General features: G+C 35.4%; 2 protein-coding genes and 1 long non-coding RNA gene across 6 annotated transcripts; 1 reads left to right on the top strand and 2 right to left on the bottom strand.

The window, feature by feature from the left end:
• Nucleotides 1-675: 675 nt before the first annotated feature.
• On the bottom strand, nt 676-5936 carry LOC113702939 (protein FAR1-RELATED SEQUENCE 5-like). Of its 4 annotated transcripts, none has more exons than XR_011820148.1 (5): nt 5745-5936; nt 5201-5317; nt 2917-5089; nt 863-2402; nt 676-783 (listed from the first exon to the last, which is right to left on the bottom strand). XR_011820148.1 is itself a non-coding variant. In XM_027224123.2 (4 exons), exons 3-4 carry the CDS (start codon nt 5079-5081, stop codon nt 2369-2371), a joined length of 2199 nt encoding a protein of 732 aa, XP_027079924.2. In that variant the 5' UTR covers nt 5082-5089; nt 5201-5317; nt 5745-5936; the 3' UTR covers nt 676-2368. The 4 variants fall into 4 exon arrangements, 1 of the variants encoding a protein (XP_027079924.2); XR_003451306.2 differs by having other exon boundaries at nt 676-1131; nt 2223-2402; XR_011820149.1 differs by having other exon boundaries at nt 676-2402; nt 2917-3071; nt 3161-5089.
• A 7793-nt stretch (nt 5937-13729) lies between these two features.
• LOC140012883 (uncharacterized) lies at nt 13730-14484 on the top strand. Its single transcript, XR_011819854.1, has 3 exons — nt 13730-13862; nt 14004-14076; nt 14177-14484. It is a non-coding gene; the product is annotated as an uncharacterized lncRNA (long non-coding RNA).
• Nucleotides 14485-17235: 2751 nt separating this feature from the next.
• Nucleotides 17236-18966, bottom strand: LOC113704912 (protein FAR1-RELATED SEQUENCE 5-like). The gene has a single exon (XM_027226777.2). It carries the CDS (start codon nt 18964-18966, stop codon nt 17236-17238), a length of 1731 nt encoding a protein of 576 aa, XP_027082578.2.
• Between the last annotated feature and the right edge of the window lie 1039 nt (nt 18967-20005).

Raw genomic sequence — 20005 nt, 5'->3', positions numbered from 1 at the left:
TTTTTTAAGAAATTTGATTGCTCAGTTCCACCTTATTTACTTACGGGTCAAATAGCTTTCACTAATAAATATCTGTCCTTTCGGCAAAGGCAAATTCTTAAGGAGACTTGTCCAAAATTTCATCTTCAACTTTTACTTTAGCCACTCCAGTATTCCAATCATCATTCTAACCCTTCTAATAAATAACATCAATGATTCTCCGGAGGCTTTGCCAGCATTAGTAGCATACTTCTAGCAAGATTCATGCCCTTCTAATAAAACCATAAGTTGCTTATAAGATTTCTTTCAAACTATCCATCAATACAGCACTCGTATAAGATTTCTTTCAGATTTTCCGTCTTAATTGGATTTGCTTGAGGTGGAGATAAATATCTCTTGGGTTTTTGCTTAGGCTTGAAATGCTTCAGCCCTTTGAAGTTTAAATTTTGGCTCATGGCCTTTTGGACTGAAAATTTGACTGCTAAACTAAAGCCAGTTTTGTTATCCTGATTTGATTATGAAGATAGAAAGTTATTGCAAAAAAAAAAAAAAAAAAAGGATCAATACCAGGCATAGCATCACTCAGCCAAAAATTCAAGAACTTCTAGCTGTCTGCAGACTGAAAAAGTCGTAGACCATCCTAGTTCATTACTTTTCTTTCCCTCCCAAAGAGTAGATTAAATATAGAGAATAAAATAACAAGAAGGACTCCGACTAATTTAGGACATTACAAGCGTAGCCTGATTGTTACAGTTAGGAACAGAACCATTTTGCCTATCAAGGCAGGCGAGCACAGAAAGGCACCTGCACATTTAACTACAAAATTTACAGCATACAAGGTTGAAACAAATGTATGTGCAAAAGCCGCAGGAACCAAACCAACCTCTTACAACTTCTGCCTCCCAGCTTGCTTTGATAAGATAAAGTTGGCTGATGAAGAATGACACGCAACCATTACTACCCAAAAATGAATAGGCGTAGTCATTTTGAGGAGGAACATGTTTTTTCGTCTGCTGTGAAGTTTAACCCCAGCTGCAACCTCTTGTTTGTTCGGCCAGTGTGAGAATAAGTGACTGATAAATCGTAAAATTCTTTCGCGAACATTCTATTAACAACAGTTCTTGCACTTTCAATTGATACCCTGCTTTATTACTAAGTCGAAAAAAATAAGTCTAAAGTATTATACCAAACAATCAAGAAAAGCAAGCCAAGAAGAATTGGACCAAACATCTAATTCCAAGTTAGTGGTAATGCAGTCATCATAATGTATCCTACAACAGATCATACATCTATACTCCAAATAAAAACTGGAAATACATTTAACATCTGAACATAAACATGTTATGTGCAAGAGCTCTCTTGATAAAAGGAGCTCCAAAGAATACATCAGACAGATAAAATCCATATACTTTGCAGATTGGTGAGCGAAGGGAATCTTCATCAATAAAATCCAGTCCACAAGTTTACTGAACAGGTTAATAGTTAGGACGAAAATAGCTTTGACTTCTTATAATTAGGGAAAAAGGTCACCATATATTGAAGAATTAATCTTCTATACACTGACAGTGTGTACACTTTTACCATTGGATGTATGACACATAATCTGAATTTGAATTTGAAAACAAATTTTGCATATGTGTCGTGCATCGAACCGTGACAGGATATACACTGTCAGTGTATATAAGATTTACTCTCTCATACTATATTTTTGTATTAAGTGGCTCCAAAAAATTTATAACGTCTCACTAGCAAATTCCATCAGCAAATTCTTTGCAATGGGCAATAACCAGACATCATATATTTTGTGCAAATCATGATTGGCTGAGTAGAAACATCATACATTGTAACTAAACATTGTCATCTGTCTACGAAGAGTTCTTCCAAACTTATACCCGCTTACAATTTACCCCTCAATCTTTATAATCACTATTTTACTCCTTAGTACCGAAATTCATAGGCAAACTCAAGATACTGTCACCAATCAGGAAGCAAGATCGGCAATATACCAGCAGTGGTAAATTACACTTAACTACCTTAAATTTGGAGCCATGCATAATGAGGCCTGTGCAACCAATAGTTCTGTTGAAGTAGGACAGAAAATATTTACCTGCCAATCAAAATTCGCTGTATTTCTTCCATATCTTAACTCATTGTGTACCATGCATATAAGTATTAGGGATCTTGAAACATAACTTTCCAGCAGGAGGAAAGAAGGTTACACTTTAAAAGTCAAAGGGACCTACCTAATAGGTGTTTGGATGAATCTAATCGTCATCTTCCCACATCAAGTTCATGGGCAGGCTTGGCATTTCAGAAAAGTTCCCATTTTGCACGTGTCCCTCACCATCATCCATTGTACCAGTACCTTCAGATGTTTGGCAGCCATGATTTAGATGCGCAGCTGGGATGTAGTCTGATCATGACTGGTGCACATTTAGAAGAATATGTCATTACTAAGGATTTTTACAAGCTTCAAACCAAAGAAGCCTCAATAATTTCTCCTCTATCTGATTTATTGGTCTCATTGAAAACAAAAAAGTATGACCCCACGTGCAGGATTACAGGAGAAAGATTTATTATGGCAGATTGATCCCTCATTTTCCAGGACAATAACTCAGTTAGATGGGCTGCGCAACACGAAAAGAAAAGTAAAGTGGATCTACAGCTTCTTTGCATTTGCATGCAGTGTCCCAAACTTGAAGATGAGCCTACTAGCATACTGAACTCATAGCTGAAAAGACAAACTAACTCATCAGTCCTTCAGGACAACATGACCCATGTGTTGTTCCTATTTTTATGGTTAGTTGGATGCCACTAACACTTCAAATAATCTCTGAAGAAAAATGAAAAATTTGAAAAAGAAAAAAAAAAGCATAAAAAGCTAAGAACTCCATCCATTGTAACATGGCAGTTCAATGCCATATAAGTTTCCATTACCTGTGCAGGCTGCAGTCATCAGGTCGGGGTCTTTCCACCTCACTAGCATCACACTGCCCATTGGGATCATGCATACCAGACCTTGAGGTCGAGCCATCAGCATCCTCGCTGACTTCTGGTGATGGTTCATCGACTTCACCCTTTGAATTGTATATCTGCTTCACATCAGATGTGAACTTAGAAATGAGATTACGTGCCTTATTAAAACCTTGAAGTGTTTGAGAAGCATAGTAATTCATCTCACTGCAAGTAGAATTCAAAATTCGAAATCGTGCAACTTCTGTGGCCATATTTAGGGATTGAATATCAATCCCAGAGTCAATTTCACTCCTTGCACGTTTCATCCATCTTTTGTTGATGCAACATCTAGGAAATTCTCTTAGCTGCTCAGCTTTAATAACAGAAATCATATGGCAGCAAGGCAATCCATCTTTGATTAACTTAAAGCAGGAGCATGTCAAGCTTTGATTAGTTGGATGATAGCGAACTTTCCATATCATGTCAGGCTTCATATATTCAGAAAATCTGTAAACCCAACAGGCCTCATCTTTGAGGTACTCTTTATTGCTCAAGATTAGCATGGCATCACCCATTATTTGTTCACGAACTTTTAGAAAGATACTTTTTGTGAAGACATCAGCAGCATGCCTCTCTAAATCCCTCAAAATTGTACAAAAAGCAGGACATGTGCTCTCTGACTCAGAGTCTGCTTTTGCCTCGTCTTCACGAAGATGAACAAGAGCATTGTCAAAGTACCTCACAAATTCATGAAGCTTGAGCTGAACTTGCAGGAACCGGGTGAAATATGTATTCATTCCATGGCCCTGAATACTACTCAGACCAGCAAAGAAATGCTCTCGCAAGTATGCCTCTGCCCATTTTGTACGCCTGGAGTAGATCTCTTCGAACCATGGATGGCCTTGAAGTCCATATTTCTTCATTAATTTGATCCAAGCCACCTCAAATTCATCTGGATTCAAATTTTCCTCCATACACTTCTTGAAGTCCGGTCCAAAAGATGAGTCACCAGCAATAGCAACAGCATCCTTATACAGGTGCCAATGGCATATACGATGCTGAGATGTGGGGAATATTTTCTCAATTGCTTCTTCTATAGCTTTGTCACCATCTGTAATAACTGAAACAGGTGCCTTGTGATTCATGGCATCCAAAAATGTTTCCAGGAGCCATACATAGGTCTCAGCTGTTTCATCTCCCAATAGTGCACAACCAAATACAGTTGTTTGGTAATGATTATTTAGACCCGCAAGAATAATAAAGGGTTTTCCATAAGCATTCTTTCTAAATTTAGTGTTCAATGCCAAAACATCACCAAAGAAGGCATAATCTGCTCTAGACTTTGAATCTGCCCAAAATATACTGAATAATTGCTTTTCATCATCAACATCATACTTATAAAACAACCCTGGATCATAGTCATTCTTTGCACATAAGTAAGCTAAGACACTGTGAGTTAAGACACGGTTGTCAACATCATGAATGTCGGAGGTAGCCTGCACATGTTCTATATCTTTCTTAGTGAACCCAAGTTCTACAGTTACTGTACGTGCACGCTTTTGCGGCTGCAGATAGGGGACAGCTATTGGAGCTGCCAGCTCATGATTGTGCTCTTTAACAAAACCTGAAACAACATATTTGCCTGATTTTTTCTCATGTTTGACCCGAAAGCTAGCAAGACAACCAACTCTGCTTCCTGGTTTAGGAACTTGCCTCCTGTCCCAGATATTTATCCTGTTCTCTGGAAAACCCTCTCTTGAACAAACCCATCCCCTGTATATTACAACGTTATCCTTGTCACGTTTTGTATATGTCTTTCGGACAGTAAACCCAACAAGTTTGGAGTAAGTCTCATAGAACATTCCTGCTTCTTCATCGCAGTCAAATTTCAGTTTAAAAACTTCTTTCTCAGTCAGCTCATCTAAACCTTTATCCAATTCCACCCAACTGACCTCACGAGTATTATCATTTTCAGTGTGAGGTTCAGCACCACCAGATTTACTTCCATTGATATTTTCGGCATCTATGTTAATTTCATTGTCTTCAACATTTCTCCTATTATCGTCACTGGAATCACCAACACCATTACCATTATCAGACAAGTCTACGTTGGCATGCTCACATGCAGACCTAGCTGCTGCATCCATTGAAACCCCTAAATGGTGCAAAGAATATATATAAAGTAGGATTACTACCAGAAAAAAAAAAAAAACAATTCATACACACACAGAAACACATACACCACAATAACTTGAACAGTACTTACTATGATTACATGGTGGCTAAAAATTATTTTCCCAACTATGATTTCTCATCTTCCAACCAGAAGGACTGCTGGAACTGCATTAGAAGTTGTGTAGTTCAAATTCTTCAGCTGCAGAAACTGAGGTCACCGTTCCAAAACCCCAACGGGAAAAGGTCATCACCAAAGATAAGTTCAGGTCAATAGGCAATTTTCCGCCAAAAAGAAAGTTTAGAAAATCAAAACTGCAAAAAGGGGCACATACTAAACTATAGTTCATTCAGGTAGCAAAGAAAGAGTAGCTGAAAACTAATAAATTCCTCCATTGCATGAACTAACCGGCAGCAAATTTTCCGCATAAAACTTTGTTCTTTAGCACTTTTAAGCGTCCTAATGCACACAAAAGCCAAAAACAAAAAGGAAAAAAAGAAGAAATGGGACAAAATTAAGTAAAATAAAGCAAGAAAGAAATGAATCTCAAGTGTGTATATGAATGAACGCACGTAAAACAATAAAATTAAAGAAGCAAGCGGAGAAGTAGCACCACATGGAGGAGGAGAAGGTGTACCTTCTTGAAGTCTTGAAATGGAACTGAGTTATTTGATCTAAAACTAGATACTGAATTTTAAAGGAGTAAAGGGAGAAAAGAATGAAATTTGGAGAATAATGTTTAATATTTGAAAGAGCCCACAAATATTCTTGAGGTTTCGGTTGTGATTCTTCTTCAGGTTCAAAAATGGCAAAGGAATGACAAGTGAGTGTGATCAGAGAAGAGGGAAGATCAAAACGACGTCACCTCTGAAAAGCGGTTACTGGGCTTGGGCTGGTGAGGTGAGATGGGCTCATGGGCCATGGATTTAAAGGAAGGAGGGTCACTTGTCGCCTGCAGCTTGTAAATTTTCCTAATTTCCTTTTAATATATGTTTTCTTTAAAAAAAAATAAGGAAATTGATGTAAATGTTCAGTTCTTGTTCTTATGTAAATGCTTAGTTCCATTTCCAGCACTTTCATTAACCAGTAGTATTTCTCTTGGGCAAATTTTTGACTGAACTTGTCCATAACCTCACACCCCCCCCCCAATCCCTCATTTTTAACCGATCATCCCCTGAGATCTTAGATTTGAATCTTGAACTGATAGTAGGGAAAACTCTAAAAACCTTCTCCTAATCACTAGACTAATCCCAATAGTTTCAATCAAATACTTCCCCTAATCGCTAGATTAACCCGAATAGGTTTAATCAGACCCTGCAAGAAATCAAGTATGAAAGTCATTTTCTTTTCTTATGCTAAAAAACATGAACAATATATGGTATTCTGATTTCCACATCAATGTCACAGTCATCACGTTTTATGCACTTTGAATGCCCATAAATTCCACAGGTAGAGACGTAAAGTTATTGCCCAAGATTTTTTTTTCTTTTTATTCTTGTTTGGTTTCCCTAGGTGCCTAGTCACAATACATATAACACATCAATTCATTGGTGAAGTGAATCGAATCATATTTCAGGAAATTTCTTGGCCAAGACCTAGAAAAAGCCTGGATTCAATCCAACGAATAATGCCCGATTATCCAACGAGTTATTTGGTGAATTTTGTCAAAGTTACCTGTACTGAGATTCATGAGGTCGCAATTCAAGTTACCCTTTCTCCATATATTTTTTTTTAAGAGCAGAGGAGGGATGGGAATTAAGAAGCAAGGAGAGGGAGGGTTTGAACTACTCAATTGGATTTGCTTTTAGTGGAATCAGTATTTGGGCAATCAAATGCATTATCCCCTTTATTTAATCCTTCTTCTTTTTTTTTTAAAGCAATTGAAAAAGAGATCAACAGTTAAGAAGTGGTCAATTGCTCATCTATCAACAAGAGGGAATAAAAGGTATTTAAGTAGAATCTGTTGACTAGTTTAGGAGATCAGCTACACTTTAATTCAGATAGTCTTTTGCCTCCATCCTCAGTACAAGAGCCAAGCAACTGATCTCCATTCTGACATGCCAATGTGCCACGGACAAGGGGCTGGAGCGGTTGTCAGACAACCGCTCATAAACTTTTCATGGCCAAGATGTTTTGATCCATCATCAACGGCCAAAACAAAGTCACGTCGCAAAGTTATATCAGCTGAAGAAAACGGCATCGTTTTCTTCAGTGGCAAATAAAAAAATAAAAATTATAGAAACGGATGGAGCATCATCGTCAAACGGCGTCAAATTTATCCCGCCCAAATTATTAATGAAAAGTTCCTTTTGTATCAGAAATCCCCATTTCACTTTCCCCATTTCCCAAACCCTTTTCCCTCTGCTAATGCAAAAGATCACTCCACAAAAGAACTGCCATTTCACTCCACAAAATCACTCCCATTTCACTTCCATTGTCTGCTAATTTCCAAAACAACTGCCTGAATTCCTCCTAAAGAAGACCCACGGTGTTTTTTGGAGGACGAGAAACTGCATAATCTAAGGCAAGATGGGATCTTTTACACTCTCTGCTCCTATGTTGCCCTTGTAATGTTTATCCGCAACATTGATACTCTTCATTTTTTGACATTTTTTTTAATTCATTGGGGTCAAAATTTTCTGGGATTTTTGAGTTAATTTCTTATTTTGGTGAGTCTTGAAGTTTCACATTAGTTTTCGTGGGATGGATTGAAGAAATTTTGGAGCTTAGTTTATTTCGAGCTGGGTAGCTCAGCTGGCAGGACAAAATTGTTGAAATTATACTTGTGAAAAAGTTATCTTTTTTATTTTTCTTCTTTAGGTTGCAAGCTTAGTTAGTTTAGTACTTACTTTTTGTGTCTTCTTCCTGCTTACAAACCTTTTGAGGAGGTTCGTAATGTCTCTGTAATTTCATTGTTACTAGATTATGAACTAGTAATTTCGTTGTTACTAGTTCGTAATTTCGTTGTTACTAGTTAGTAATTTCGTTGTTACTAGATTACGAACTAGTAATTTCGTTGTTACTAGTTCGTAATCAGTAATAATTTCGTTGTTAAAGAGAAATTACAGGTTCGTAATGTCTTCTTCCTGATTTTTTATTTTTATCTTGTAACAAACTAGTAATTTCTCTGTAATGTCTCCGTTTTCACTAGGGTTTTTCTTTACCCCTCTCAATTATGTTGATTGCATTTTTCAATTTTTAATGTCAATTTTTTGCTACCTAAGTTGTTGTGGTTTAATTTCGATTTTAATGAATTTATTTAATTACGAAATTATTGAAAATCTAGTAATCAGTCCAAAGAACCTGCAATATTAGAAGAACGAAAGGAAAAGATGAGAAACTGTCAACAAAAATATGATCCTGTTTTGTTCAGTTTTGCATTATATTCTGTTCAAGCTAATTGTAAGTTTTTTTTTTTTTTTTTGGCAATCATTGCAATCCCTTTCTCTTCTTTATAAGTGTGTTCTGGTTCATAATGCACTATGATAATGGTTACATTTAGTGAAGATGATCCATCTAATGTCTTAGCTGATAATTGGGTTCTTAAGTTGGTAAACTAGCTATATGTCTAGTGTCAGAGTTTGATGTCTCTAGTTTTACCCCCAGTGGCTATCCCACTGAAGAAGTCATTGCTAATGAACTCAATGTTCTTAGTGTTTCCTTTTTTCTTTTTCCATCCACTTTTTGTACTTGCCTTTTTATTTTCTAAATGATATCTACAAGTGCTTGGTATGAGATTTTCAGCTGATAGTTTATTTGTAGAATACAAATACTAAAGGATGGCACTCTTGAATCTTTAACTTTCCACTTAATTTTACTATTACCAAGACAGGATATGATGTTCAATTTAAGAAACTGTTTGCTTTTAGATTCTTGTCTAAGAACACTTTCTTGTGTTTATCATAAAAACATTTTGAATTTCATTTGAGCACTCTTTTTCGCAGTATGTACCGTGCGCTGGAGATACAGTTCTTGGGATTGTGGTAGATTCTAGATCAGATGTAAGCACTCCATATTTCTTTTGTTTGGCTTTTATTAAACCTGCATTTATCTTGTCAGTGAAATTTACTCTTTCCTCTCTTCCCTAAACTTGTTGTAGAAGTTTTGTTTTATGAGAAAATAAGCTAATGAGCCAAAACACATCCAGTTTTAGGTTCATAATCATCAGGCAATTCTGTTTATTTCCTCTTTCCTGAACGATTCTTCTCCTGGTTTCCTGCCACATATTATGATCACAATTAGAAAAATTTTGCTTCTACAAACATCTAGAGAAACAATCTGATAAATAAGAGGGTGCCGTGTCCATATCATTTCTTGAGACCATAACTAGTGACGCTTGTATATCTATAACATGGTATGATTCCACAACTTGTATCTACTAAAACACAATCATACAGGTATACAAACTTTAGATGCATGTATACATTTGATGGCCTCACTGTTACTTGTCCGCTTTAAGCACTTAGTTTTTGACCATAACTGTCATGTCAGAACTTTCTTGTGGACATTAAAGGACCAACCTTGGCATTTTTGCCTGTACTTGCATTTGAAGGTGGAACAAGGAGGAACATACCAAAATTTGAGGTATGATTTTTATTTTATTATTTTTTTGGAGTTAAGTGTTGCATTACATATTGAGTTTTGAATTTTCATTTCCTAGTAATGAAATATCAACTAAGAAGAATAACACTATATTTTTATACATATACGTGTCTTCGAACTAAATAAATTTAAATGCCATAATTAAGTTAAAAACAACTTTTACTTTTGTCAACATTGGAGGCTGTTTTTCAGACTATTTAGTGTGTTGTGAAAAAAAATCAAAACTCAGACAATTATTTTTGGAATACATTATCTCTCCTAAGTTGTATGATTGAAATTGGAAAGATGTAAGTGTATTTTATATTCTTTCTGCAGAGGAAATTCATAATGTTACCCTGGTGTAAATAATGTTTAATTAATATTTATCCAGCAAAGATGTATTATAATATTTTGGAATTCTCAACCTTTCTTCTTTCTGAAGAAGTTCATTTTGAACATTTTGTAACTTTATGTAAACCTCTTGTACATTTGTAACAACAGAAGTGTGTTAATACACTTCTGTGAAGAAACCTCAAGGGATAGGATATTGAAATTATCCCTTATGTTTTTTTCATGTCATTTATTTTGGTGCAGTTTGAAATGGGACGTCGGGGAACCAAGAAGATGAATGTTACAAAAGATAAAGGCAAGCAGGTTGAGGAACTTCATGACAAGAATCCAGTAAAGCCGATGAGGCCACCAACTGATTTCATTGCATACAGGTATATATGACTTTATAGAAGCATTATTGTGTACATTTGGGGCTTTGAATTAGTTAAAAAACTCATGATAAAATCAAAAGTCTATGTATAGGATCTAATCATATTAAATGTTGGTAGGATTGACTTCGTACGCAAGGAAAAAGCAAAGGGAAAGGCATTAACAATGCAGGAGCTAAACATAGCCTCGAGAAATGCATGGAATAAATTGCGTGATGAGGAGAAGCTTGTATGGAAGAATGAAAAAAATATGAAAAAATATAAGGAGCTGATGAAAAGCTACAAGGAGTCTATAGCCAATAGGGGAGAAAGCATAAAGAGTGATGTAGCAAAACAAGTAAGGACGTAGCATACAATTTTATTGTTTTTAAATTAAATGATTTAGAAGTTTCAAAGCGCAAGTGCAAGTATTGGAGTGTTATTTGGTAAATTTTATCAACATTGTTATATTGTTTTTATAGGCATACAGGTTTAGGTGCACACCAGCTAAATTTTTAAGGTTTGTGGGGCGTATTGATGGGGAGAAAATAGCTGCAATCCAAGAAATAAGTTTTGGTGGATTGCTGGAGATCCAATGCCACAACCTTCCAAGTATGATATGCATGTGGTTGGTGAATAATTTCAATCCAACTCACTCATACATACAACTTGAAGGTGGACGTGTACTGCCTGTAACGTCAGAAGATATAGCAAAGGCTCTTGGAATTCCAGGTGAGGGGCCAGTGCCGGTTGAAGATACTGGAGATGATGGAATTGATAGCGAACCACATTATCCTAGGAAGAAGAAGTATAATTGGCATGATATAGAAGATGAGCTAATATCCATGGAGGTCGGGGATGAATTCAAGAGATTATTTGTTATTTTTGCATGTGGGTGCTTGCTTGCTCCAACAACACGAGCTGAAATTAAAGCCAATTTATGGGAGAGTTTACAATCAACTTCAGAAATAGCAAAATTCAATTGGGCTAAGTTTGTCAGAGCTGATTTGTGCAAAAAATTGTTGAATATGCAAAGCAATGCCCACAAAAATGTTGGAGGTTGCATCCTATTTTTGCTGGTAAGTTAAGAAATCTCAACTAGTGGATGATCTTAACTTATATTTGTTCATTGTATCTAACAAGGATAAGTTGTTATTATTTTGCAGCTACATTATTATGATCGAGTAAGTATACTCAATCATTGTGTTCATAGGACCTGTCCTGTAGCAAAAGCATGGACTGATGCCAATATAATGGAAAGAGAAACACTAGAATTGGGTGGTCTTGGAAAATTTGGCAAAGGAAAGCTAGTAAGTATTACTGAAACAATGATATTTTTGGAATTTGAGTTAGCAAGACATTATATTATACGGCTAACTGCTTTGCGAAACTTACAACATACTTTTTTGTCCACAAAGGTAGGGTCAAACAAAACGAACAGAGAAGAAAATGAGGAAGAGGAACCTACTGAGCTTCCACCGGATGTGATTAGCCATATGGTGAATAATGGACATGGAGAAATTGCTGTAAGATAACAAATTAAATCTAATACAATGCAAATATGTCTGAAGTTGTACGAATATGAGGATTAATTGCATTTATTTTTTTATATTCAGGTTCATCTAGCCACTCTATATACAAAAGCAGCAACTGCTGAGCGGATAGCAATTGAGTGTCAACAAAGTGTAATGCATATATCCAGTATCCTTTGCTCGCAACGTAGTGCCATGCCATCATGTTCCCAGGCAGCCGTTAGATCCACAAGAAAATGGGCAAAAAAGCGAATGATCGATGATGAGAAGGCAAAGGTTGTTATAGATTCTGATACTGACAAATTTGAATATGAAAACAACCAAGACGAGGCATGTTTTGGGGATAGGAATGAGGATTTTGGTGAAAATGAGGCAAGTGAACCCGAAGATAAAGAAGGAAAAGATGATGCCAAGGCAATTGCAGAAGTTCATTGCTTGGATGCAAGTCTAACTTCCCCATCAGGAGCTGCAGTAGAGCAACATTCGCTATGTGCTGTAACACAATGGAAAGGTCGGTCTAGATATAAAAAAAAAGAGTGCGAAGGCAAGTTATATATGTTGTAGCTAAAATTTTGCTTTCATTTGTTATTGCACTTTGTAAATGATATAAAAATTGATCATTACAAAAACATTTGCTATTCTTGACTTAATATAGATGCGGAAGATGGCCGAATGCACAAGACATTGCGGACGACAAGGCACAACACCCTGATCAGGTCTACTGATTATCAGCTCCAAATCCAGGCTACTTTGACACAATGTAGCCGGAAGATTGCGAATTTCACATGGCAAGACGCGGGAGATGAGAGGTAAAATCTTTTTTTATGCAATAATATTCGAAGTAATATGTTATTTTTATTCATATTCATTTATAATTGAACTTAACATTGTTGACTCAATGTTCAATGTAGTGAGATATTAGTGTCTATGTTCGAATTTAGCCTTAACCGAAGAGATATGCAATCCTTGCGGGAGAAGCATTGGGTATCAGATAGGGTAAGCCACGAGAAAAGGAAAATTATTTTATTTGACTAAGTTAACTGCTGTAATTGTGGAGATAGTCTCACCTTTTGGAATGCTAAAATATTTTATTGTTATACTCACCTCTCTTTTAGGTCGTTGATATGTATGCAAGGTTATTGAATAATGATGTGAGTAAAAGACTGATGAAGGTTAAGCGGTACATTGTCGAGCCATGTGTTGTTGTAAGTATAATGACCAACTTTTTTTTACCACCAACTAACACCATGCATATACAGTTTCACTTATTGTTAGTTTATTAGAAAATTTGATTCCAATGTTTATTAAATAGTATAAATTGCTCGTGCAATTTCTAACTATTGTATGACTTTCGATCCAATTTCATTGATTTGTTGGGCAGGCTGCCATTCAAGGTGTAGACCGATTTGAGAAAAAGTCTGATGATGTCCTATATTCGAAACTGAACAAATGGTTCAAAATAAGAGCAGATAATGCGTCAAGTCTAGTAAATGCCGATATGGTGATCAATCTCTTATAACTGCTGGATCAAATACCTTTTATTTTATATCAAATATGTTGCATTTGTAAAGTCTAACACATTATATTTTCAGATACTGGTTCCGGTGGTGAACAAAAGTCACTGGTTTGTATACTCAATTGATATTGCACAAAGCATTGTTCATCTCCCTGACTCACGAGTTGATTCATCACGAGTTCGACAGACTAACATCTTACGGCGACTGGTGAAATCTAAACACTATTTATACCTTGAATTTTTAATGCATCTATTTCATGGCTTTAAATTATATAACTAGTGAGAAAGTGTAATCAGGAAAAGTATATTTTTATGTTGCAGATGCGAACCTTGGGCTTAATAATGGCAAAACAATTTGATAAGTTGGTGGATTTCGAGAGATTTGTATTGCAAGTCACAGATGTGCCTCAACAGTCTCCACACAATAGGTATATGTCCTGTAAATAAGAGTTTATTTATATTCTATCTTGAAATATAACTAAATACTAAGTTATATTATTAGGATGGTAAGGTAAAACTTGTATGTCCTACAATCTGGTTGTCACGACAATGTATACCTGGTGTTTCAGCTATGATTGTGGTGTGTTCGTAATGAAATTTCTGGAGTACTGGAATGGAAGATTAGGCATACGCATTACGGAGGTATATATATTATTTTGATTTATAGAAATTTTTTGGTAGCAATTATTTTTATGATGACTAATGTATAACATGTGGTGCTGATTATTTCAATGCTTGATAGGATAACATGTGGAAGTATCGAGTGCAATATGTGTCTATGTTGGTTGCAGCCGAGCATAACGAATGGGCCGAATCCATCCTTGAGTTGTTAATATCCCTCACCGACGAAAAAACCAGTTGTAATAAATGATTGACAAATATTTAGTAATTTATGAGTTGTGTTGTGTAGAATTTTGTACTTGTGTCGTGTAGAATTATCTCCTTTTGGGATTACTGTTGGGAGCAAGTTCATTAGTTATGAAGTTTTTACTACTAGTGGGACATATAGAATTTTGTGTTGGGAGCAAAGTTCATTACTGTTGGGACATGCTTCATTTTTTGTTTGCGTCAGACAGGGTTGGGACACCACGATGAATATATAACTTCTTGTAGTCAATTGAATAGAAGTAAAAGGTGTAAAACTATTCTGCATTGATTGCAATTCTCAAACTGCTATCTAATATAAAAGTAAAACAATCATTTTAGTATTACATTGTTCCAATCCAGTTCCAAAAGGGTCACAAGATACATCAGCTTAGCATACATATTCATGGAAGGCAATTAGCTTCTGCCCAATTATATCGTAGGTAGTTGCACTTCTTCGTCGCTTAATTACATGAGAATACTGTTCTTTGACCTTTCCACAGAGGCCACAATGGGGGTCTGGCAATCATTGAAACAAGCAATAAATTATTTAAATCAAAAGTTCAGTGTTCATAAAAGCATGCCCTACAATAGTCTTGTAACAAGGTTAGAATAGTTCTAAATAATAACTATAAATAATGAATTTTTTAAAGAATTACTGACCATTAAGAATTCGGTGAAACTTGTGTACTTTGTCTTACTCACAGGATCGTTGGGAAGCAAAAGTGGGAGATTGTTACGATCTTGAATACGGATATTATGAGCACTCAGTATTTGAGGAGTGATTACAATTTCACCGGTCTACCATTAAGTATTTTACTGAATAAGATACTGTAAATTTGTCCAAAATCTTGATTATTCACACAAGTGCAATATCTGACTTACCATCTTACCAGACTGCATATCTGAGTGAATAACTGGGGATGATCCAAAATTTGATTCACTGAATGACTGCTATCACGAGTAGCACATTACATTAATTGCAAAGTCATGCTAACACTGTGTATAACAGCAAACTAACTAATTTGTAAAAATTAAATACACATTGTGTCCAAAATTTAAGGTGTTAGGTCGTACGAAAATTATGATGCAAATGTTTACATAATTTATAACAACATGTTCAACTGAATTAACAATATGTAAACAAAAATCAACTGAAAGTAATCTAAACAAAAATCAAAATTCAGTACATACGTGACCATAAATGAATACATTGTAAAGTTATACTACAAACTTATGGGCTACTATGAATAAAACACATAACCAATGCATTAGACTGAAGTAACTATGCAATAGATTTCAAATGATATGGTTTGTAGTGTACAAGATAAAATACACCATGTACCAGAATAATAACGTGATGTCAAAACTAAACAACAGGTGATAAATAATTGTAACTTGTACGATTGAAAAAATAAATGTGAGCAAATAAATTAATAATGTGTGAAAAATTTTATCCAAATGTGTAATCATGTGTCCAAATGGAATTATTCATATTTCAAAACAAAGTAACCAGTGGTACATGGTATCAATCAATGCGTACAACATATATATCAGTTTGTACACATCAAACAACAAAATGTAAATGTTATTAAATCAAGAGATCTCCATACTGTGTACCAACTAATATACACCGTGTACCAGAATAATAACACGATGTCAAAACTAAACAACGGGTGATAAATAATTGTAACTTGTACGATTGAAAAAATAAATGTGAGCAAATAAATTAATAATGTGTGAAAAATTTTATCCAAATGTGTAATCATGTGTCCGAATGAAATTATTCATAGTTCAAAACAAAGTAACCAGTGGTACATGGTATCAATCAATGCGTACAACATATATATCAGTTTGTACACATCAAACAACAACATGTAAATGTTATTAAATCAAGAGATCTCCATACTGTGTACCAACTAATATACACCGTGTACCGGAATAATAACACGATATCAAAACTAAACAACGGGTGATAAATAATTGTAACTTGTACGATTGAAAAAATAAATGTGAGCAAATAAATTAATAATCTGTCAAAAATTTTATCCAAATGTGTAATCATGTGTCCAAATGAAATTATTCATATTTCAAAACAAAGTAACCAGTGGTACATGGTATCAATCAATGCGTACAACATATATATCAGTTTGTACACATAAAACAACAACATATAAATGCTATTAAATTAAGAGATCTCTGTAATGTGTACCAACTAATATGTACAAAATATGATATTACTGTGTCAAAAATAAATAACATATGATGAACATCCTATCACTAATATGTACACCTTATAACCAATGTGTACAAATAAAATATTAATTTGTAACACCTAAATAACTAACAGTGAACTATAATGCACATTATGTAAAGTATAAAAATAACTACTTACTACTACAGAATTATTCGATGACAAACATTTGCTTGATGTTTGACTTTGGATAGGTTGATAGGATTCTGATGACTGACAAGAGAAGAATATACAACAACTCAGTCGGTTTACGATAGTAGAGTCAATTGAAATGATGTAATTATGTAAGTTCAAAAATAAGATTCGGTACTAACCATCTCAGGAGTGCTTGCCTCAGACAATCTAGAGTTCTTCTTTTGCCTATGAAACCTGTCCACCTAACTACGCAATACTTTCTTAGTTTTTCTGCCACTTCGTTTCTTCAAACCCGTTGGAGTCACAAAGTGGCCAGCTGCATTCTGCACCTGTATTTCCTTACATAGATCCATTGATGCACTATTCTGTGTTATTTCATCTATTTCTCCAGAAAATAGCATTTCGACTCTCTTTGACAATTCAGACATTACGCTACTGACTAACTTTGTAGCGGCTTCTGACATGGCAGCCCTGGTAACAAGTCTTACCATTTCGGGTGCTAATAGCCTATATCGATGGGAAATAGAGAGAGACGGATCTGATGATATTTATCTACCCTTGCAATCGACGCTGCCTCCGGACCTTGCCTTCTTTGTCCACCTCTTTGTCACATATTGATCAGGAATAAACTTTGTTCCAACCATATCATACACCTTTAAAGCATGTGAGCATAGGATTCCTTCCTGCTCAAAAAGATTACAACTACAAGTAATGTCTTTAGTTATTGGATTCAATATCACTCTTCTCTCCCTTCCTCCATCATAGTGACTGACACTGTATTCCACATGCATTGTAGTATGCTTTTGGTCCAAGATCACCATTGTAGTGGATTCATCGTATTCATTCTGGAATGCAACAAACATGCATGGAGAGTATATAGAAGCTGCCTGGATCAGTACGGGAGTCTGTTGCAATCTCAACATTGGCAGCTTCTGTCGACTGTGATACTCAGCTCTTAGTTCATTATATCTTTTTTCATCCACAACTCGGTTAAAATGTTTAAAGAATTGAACCAGGTCATGATCAAGTTTCAGATAATTTTTTATGGAAGCATTTAGACTCTCACTTAGTTGGGTGCTACGCATACCTGCAATCCAGGCGCCTTTCATGAAGCATTTTGCCCATTTCTTTCGACATGCATAAATGCCACACAACCATTCATTTGTTTCGAGCTTGTGTTCTTTTAGCATTGCATCCCAAGCCATGATAAACTCATTTTTATCTTCTATCTCATACACACATTCAGCAAATCTATATGGGAGATTACTACCATCCTTGTAATAGTTCCCAAGGTGTTTCATGAAATTGACTCTAATATGAAAAGTGCACAGACCATGGTATGTTGAAGGCATAACAGCTGAAATTGCAGCGGCCATGGCTGCATCCTGATCTGTGAAAATGGTTTTTGGGTGCCTTCCACAAACTGCCTCTACAAATGTACCGAACACCCACTTGAATGATTCAATGGTCTCATCGTACAATAGAGTTGCTCCAAAAATAACCAATTGTCTAAATTGATTGAATCCCACAAACACGCCCAATGGTCTGTACTCCTTGTTAGTTTTATATGTGGTGTCAAATGTAACCACATCCCCAAAATAGGTATAATCCATCAGCATTGATGCATCAGCCCAAAATATATTTGTAATTTGTTCTTCACAATCAAGCTGCTCTGCGTGAAAGAATGACGGATTTTCCAATTTTTGTTCTTCAAAGTATCGTAGCATTGCACCAGCTTCACCATACTTTAATCCCCACTCTCTTTTTGTTCGTAGATAGTGTTTTAAGTTATCACGAGTGTAGCCAATATTGCCTAATCCACCTGCCTCTTTTCCCATGAGTTCATGGGATTGTTTCAAGGATATTCCTGCATCATTTGCAATTTCAGCTTGGGCTCCTTGAGAAAAACTTACTTTTCTTTGCGAACGCATCATATGAGCACATTCTGAAATGTGTAGTGTGTGATTATGCTCGATTACCAGATCTGGAACCTGATACTTCATTATTTCTCTGTTCAAAATTATCCCCATTTTAGCTTCACATCCGGTTTTTGTTTCAGCCCGAGTTCTCTTTGGTTTTACATCTCCTTCGTATCGTGGTTTAAAACCTTCTTTGCAACATGTGTACCTTCTTGATGTAACTACACCGTCTCTATCCTTATTCAAGTAGTCTTTCCGAACACTGAATCCAACACCTAATCCGTACCTATTGTAGAAGTTGTATGTCTCATCTTCTGACTGAAACTCCATGCCAATCTTAGGACACAACGCTTCCTCCATTGTGTTGTATTCGACAAAAGCATTTTTTGCTATTGTTTTCAAGACAAACAATTATATTTATTTTTTATTTCTTTATTCACATCATAAGCACTTAATTATTTGTATTCACATATGTACATACTTTATAACAACGTGTACACACCTTACAACATTTTGTAAAATAATTTTTATGGATGTGTATCTTCTCTGTAATAGATAATCACATAACTCTAATAATTTGCATAGCATATTTCACTATATAATATATACATTTCAAACAAATATTATAACCAATTTGTGTATAATATCAGTATTTACATACTTTACAATCATATGTACACACTTTATAACAATGTGTACACCCTTTATATCAACTTGTAACATAACCAATGCATGTATGTCTCATACACTTTTACATAGCGTAAGGTTTGACAGAATTCTCAAAATCTATACATTGTCATCTATACCGTTTGTGTAGTTACTTAAGTTGGTCACATTGTTATGTTATTTTATTTGTACACATCCTCATTTATATTTTGAAATTCTGTACGGGATCTTTATTGTACAAGTTAACCATTCTCTCTAAAAGGATAATGACATACTTCTTATAATTTTTAAATCATGTTTCACTAAATAACACATTTATTACAATCAAATTACATATAATATTAGCGTTTACCTTGGACAGAGTTCACCAAGCAGTAAATTTCAGATGAGCCGCTCACAAGTCTCGGCTATGCATTTGTTACTCGATGAATATCTATCTTAGTCATCCACTACTTAAATCGGCGTGTATTGTTGCTGCAGCGGATCTTTACAATTATCTTGTGCACACCTCAGACAAGATGCCCGTTTTGATATGGTTTATTTAAGAGTTGGAAGAAAAGAAGACAAAAATTTATGTTTATGTTATGCGAAATAATTTGTTGAAAGGAGAAGAACAAAAGGAGCTACAGCGACAATGTATTGTGTTCAGAGAAAAACCCACTACCGCCATTTTCTTCCCACATCTTTTAAGTTGAAAGAGTTTTAAATCCCGCCGATCGTACCAAAAGTTGAT

Source organism: Coffea arabica, chromosome 8e, assembly GCF_036785885.1.
Source record: "Coffea arabica cultivar ET-39 chromosome 8e, Coffea Arabica ET-39 HiFi, whole genome shotgun sequence".
NCBI classification, from domain to species: Eukaryota; Viridiplantae; Streptophyta; class Magnoliopsida; order Gentianales; family Rubiaceae; genus Coffea; species Coffea arabica.
This window is presented reverse-complemented; position numbering and strand designations above follow the sequence as displayed.

Excerpts from the sequence above, each read along its gene's own strand:
- LOC113702939 (XM_027224123.2), bottom strand. The coding sequence starts at position 5,081 with ATGGATGCAGCAGCTAGGTCTGCATGTGAGCATGCCAACGTAGACTTG. Across the intron at positions 2,403-2,916 it reads GATGACTGCAGCCTGCACAG|TCATGATCAGACTACATCCC; the intron begins GTAATGGAAACT and ends AATGTGCACCAG.
- LOC113704912 (XM_027226777.2), bottom strand. The coding sequence starts at position 18,966 with ATGGAGGAAGCGTTGTGTCCTAAGATTGGCATGGAGTTTCAGTCAGAA.